General features: G+C 60.6%; 2 protein-coding genes across 2 annotated transcripts in view; one reads left to right on the top strand and one right to left on the bottom strand.

Annotated features, from left to right (window-relative positions):
• Positions 1 to 855: 855 nt before the first annotated feature.
• EIF3G (eukaryotic translation initiation factor 3 subunit G) lies at positions 856 to 2,108 on the top strand. Its single transcript, XM_026867071.1, has 6 exons — positions 856 to 991; positions 1,102 to 1,291; positions 1,391 to 1,498; positions 1,592 to 1,728; positions 1,820 to 1,926; positions 2,022 to 2,108. Exons 1-6 carry the CDS (start codon positions 968 to 970, stop codon positions 2,035 to 2,037), a joined length of 582 nt encoding a protein of 193 aa, XP_026722872.1. The 5' UTR covers positions 856 to 967; the 3' UTR covers positions 2,038 to 2,108.
• A 1,372-nt stretch (positions 2,109 to 3,480) lies between these two features.
• LOC113490547 (suppressor of SWI4 1 homolog) overlaps positions 3,481 to 3,829 on the bottom strand; it is a gene marked incomplete at its 5' end in the record, with an annotated part of 3,046 nt that continues 2,697 nt past the window's right edge. Inside the window, one exon of the mRNA XM_026867069.1 lies at positions 3,481 to 3,798. Within this exon, the coding sequence (XP_026722870.1) occupies positions 3,604 to 3,798 (195 nt within the window). The remainder of the gene's footprint in view (positions 3,799 to 3,829) is intronic.

Raw genomic sequence — 3,829 nt, 5'->3', positions numbered from 1 at the left:
TTCTCTCTGCTGCTCCTCCTGCTGGTAACTGGGGATTTTTTCTGGTGAGAAAGACCAGCTGCGGGTCCTAAAACAGCCCAGAGACACACCCACTCCTTGTCCATGGCTCAAAACAGGCTCTCAGGCTCCTCTCTGAGGCCGATCCTTGTGAGCAGAGTGTGCCTGACCAGGGGCGAGGAGCAGGACCCCTCTCTCCATCCTTGCCTCACCCATTTCTGCAGCTGAGGAAGCCCAGGGGCTTGGAGCAGCTGAAATTTCTTGGCCCTTTGGCTTTTTTCTGTGCTCGGGGGAGAGAGCAGGGCAGCTCCTCCCTGTGGGGAGAGGCTGTGCCAGGTGTGGGGCTCCTACCCCCTCTGCCAGGCTCACCCCGAGTGAGGGGGTGACTTTCCCCATTCTCTCCCCACAGACAAATGCATCACCAGTGAGCTGCTGAAGGACATCCCCCTGCCCGGGGTGCTGGGGAGCAGCCTCAGCGCTGAGGCCGAGCTGCTGAAAGGAGGTGAGAGCCAGACGAGAGGCCGAGGGGCTGTTTTCCTGTCACCTCCCCCCCATTGCACACTGTCCCACTGTCCCCCCTCCCCGCAGGCCCACTCCCCTCCCCGAAAGAGCTCATCAATGGGAACATCAAAACCATCACGGAGTATCGCGAGGAGGAGGATGGGCGCAAGGTGAAGGTGAGCAGCACATCCTGAGCTGCCATTCTGGCTTCTCCCTGCTGCTGAGCTCCTCTTCTCCCCTCCCAGAGCCCTCGGCTTCTGTCCAGCCCTTCTCAATCTCCCAACTACCCCTTGGTGGGGAGCGTTTCCCTTCCTGCTCTGTGTTTAGTGATTTCCCAGGAAAGTGCTGAGTGGGACCCCCTATTTCCCCTCCCCATTTTTCTCCCCAGAACTGGAAGAAATTTGGCAACTCGGAGTTTGATGCTCCTGGACCGAATGTGGCCACCACCACTGTGAGCGACGATGTTTTCATGACCTTCATCACCAGCAAGGAGGTGGGTCAGGCACAGGGGGGGAGTCACCGGGCTGGTGGGGAGCCCCTGGTGAGGCCGTACCCGGGTGTGTGACGGGTCCCACAGGACTCAGGAGTCTCCCTGTCCCCCAGGACCTGAACTGCCAGGAGGAGGAGGATCCCATGAACAAGCTGAAGGGGCAGAAGATTGTCTCATGCCGTATCTGCAAGGGCGACCACTGGACGACCCGCTGTCCCTACAAGGACACCCTGGGGCCGATGCAGAAGGAGTTGGCTGAGCAGTTGGGGCTGTCCACAGGCGAGAAGGAGAAGCTGCCTGGAGGTACGGCCTCTCTTTAACTGGGGGGGCAAGAGGGGGGTGGCTGTCTACCCATGCCTGCAGGCAGCCTCACCTCCTCCCTGTGGCCTTTCCTGCCCCCAGAGCCGGAGCCGGTGCAGGCTCAGCAGAGCAAGACGGGCAAGTATGTCCCCCCCAGCCTGCGAGATGGAGCCAGCCGCCGCGGGGAGTCCATGCAGCCCAACCGCAGGGGTAAGTCCAGGCCTGTCCCCAGGGCTGCGTACAGCACGTGCTGGCTCTGGCCACAGTCCCACTAGCAGGCTTGACCTTCCTCATCCTCCTCAGCTGATGACAATGCCACCATCCGTGTCACCAACCTGTCTGAGGACACGCGTGAGACTGATCTGCAGGAGCTGTTCCGGCCCTTCGGCTCCATCTCCAGGATCTATTTAGCCAAGGACAAGACCACTGGGCAGTCCAAGGTGGGCACGGAGGGATTTTCTCCTTTAGGGGGGCTGAGAAGGAGACGCCCTCCACACTTCCTCTCACACTCTTGCTTTCCTCCCACCCCAGGGTTTTGCCTTCATCAGCTTCCACCGCCGAGAGGACGCAGCCCGGGCAATTGCTGGGGTCTCTGGATTTGGCTACGACCACCTGATCCTCAACGTGGAATGGGCCAAGTAAGTGCTGGGGGGGTGGCTCGGAGAATTGGGGGGTGTTGGGGGTGCACCTGTGGCCATGCTCTTTCTTACCACGTTCTCTCTCTCCTCCGCAGACCCTCCACCAACTGAATCCAGTGCCGCACCGGCTCGCGGTGAGAGCGGTTGGTGCTTCTAAATAAAGACACGTGGTCTGGTATGCACCAAGGTGTGGATTTGGGGTGTTGGGGGGTTCACCAGGGAGGGAGCAGCCCTGTCCCCACCTCGCTCCTGCCCCAAGCACACAGCGGAGCTGGCAGCACCCAAGCCAGTGACATGGCCAAGGGCACAGTGCAGCCATTCCTTAATTTTTTTTAGGCTCATTCCCAGCTTTTCAGCTAGAAAAGGGGGATCTCAACTTAAAAAAAAAAAAAAGGTGTGACACGAGGCTGTGCTTACAATTTCAGCTTTAAACCTGCTTCTCCCACATTGCTGCCACCGTTCCTGGGAGGGAAACGTGTGCCCAAGGGCCATGACGAGCCCTGTACTGGCTCCACCAGCCACCATGGGCCAACCCGGAGGGCTCTTAGGTTGCCATCCACGGCTCCGCGGGCTCAGCCCGCTCCTCTGTGGCAGCTCCGTGTGCTGTCTGTAGGTCACAGGTGGTGACACCACGGGTTGAGGTTATGGAAAACATGGTGGGAGAGGTAGGAAGAGGTGTAAAGAGCCGCTCCCACCCCCACCAACATTCCCACCTTCTGCTTTTCTGAGCAGCTGAGGGGAGGGTAATGGCAGTGAGCAGGAGGAGCAGCCCGCTGCAGGGATAAAGCCTGTGGGGCCATGCTCCCCAAACCCTCCCTCACACCCATCGCTTCTTAAAAATTAAAAAAAAAGTGGGTGCCGAGAGGAGGGTATTGCAGAGACCGAGGTGAGCTGGGCGGCCATTCTGGGGTCCCCCTGGTTTGGTGGGTGCAGGCAGCAGAGGCAGAGCTGTGGCTGCTGGCAAACGGCTGCACAGGGAAGGAGTAAGGGGTGCTGAGCCCTGTGCTAGGACCGAGGAGGTTTTGTGGCCCTGTTGGGGATAGAATGTGTCCCCCTGGCCGTTGTCCCCCTCTTGCCTGGTTCCTAGGGTGCAGGCAAGGGTCTGTGCTCCCCGTCTGCGCTGCTCTCCCCTCTGTCCTCAGTGGCGGTCCCAGGGCCACCTCAGGGTGACATCCTGCCCCATTCTGGGGATAGTGGGGGGCAAGAGGCTGGTGGGGGTCTGGGGGGCTGCAGGAGCATTTCCTCTTTGGGCAGCACGCAGTCTGGCAGCTGCCTTCTGTCCTGACCTGGGAGGGTAAGGAGCTGCCTGATCTGCCTGACCCTGTCTGGGTGGCACAAAAAATGGGCACCGTGGGCAGGAGGAATGCCCTTATGGCCCAGGGACACCCCCCTTTCCACCCCCAGCATAGCCACAGGCAGTTGTTCCAAGCAGTGTATTGCCCAGGAGCAGGAACAGGGTGCAGGGGGGTCCCCATCTGCTCTTCCCCCTCAGTTTTGGTGACAAGTGGCCAGTGCCTCAGCGCTTCCCCTTCTTGGCACGTCCAGGCCGCCGGAAAATCATCTTCCCCTTTGCCAGCAGCTTCCCTCGCCCCTTGGGCCTGGCAGCTCCCTCCCGGGCTCGGCCCTCGGTTCCTCGGGGCGCTTTTCGGCCGGTCACCCCCTCCTTCCTGGCCCCAGTCACCCCCTTCCTGGCCCCGCTACGGTGCCGCGTGTCCCTCGGTGTCGTGTCACCCTTCTGCTGCTTCCCTGGGGCCCGAGGACTGGGGGGGGCGGGATGCTCCGGCCGGTTGTGCCGTCGGCGTTTCCGTAGTGGGGCAGCACCCAAGGAGCTTCGTTTCCTCTTGTTGGTGCGGTCGGGGAACAGATCTTTGGGGGAGGGAATAGCAAAAAAAAAAAAAAAAAA

This window comes from Athene cunicularia, unplaced genomic scaffold (assembly GCF_003259725.1).
Source record: "Athene cunicularia isolate RWA unplaced genomic scaffold, athCun1 SCF_130, whole genome shotgun sequence".
Taxonomy (NCBI): domain Eukaryota; kingdom Metazoa; phylum Chordata; class Aves; order Strigiformes; family Strigidae; genus Athene; species Athene cunicularia.
Note: the sequence above shows the minus strand (reverse complement) of the source record. Positions and strands in the feature narration are given on the sequence as shown.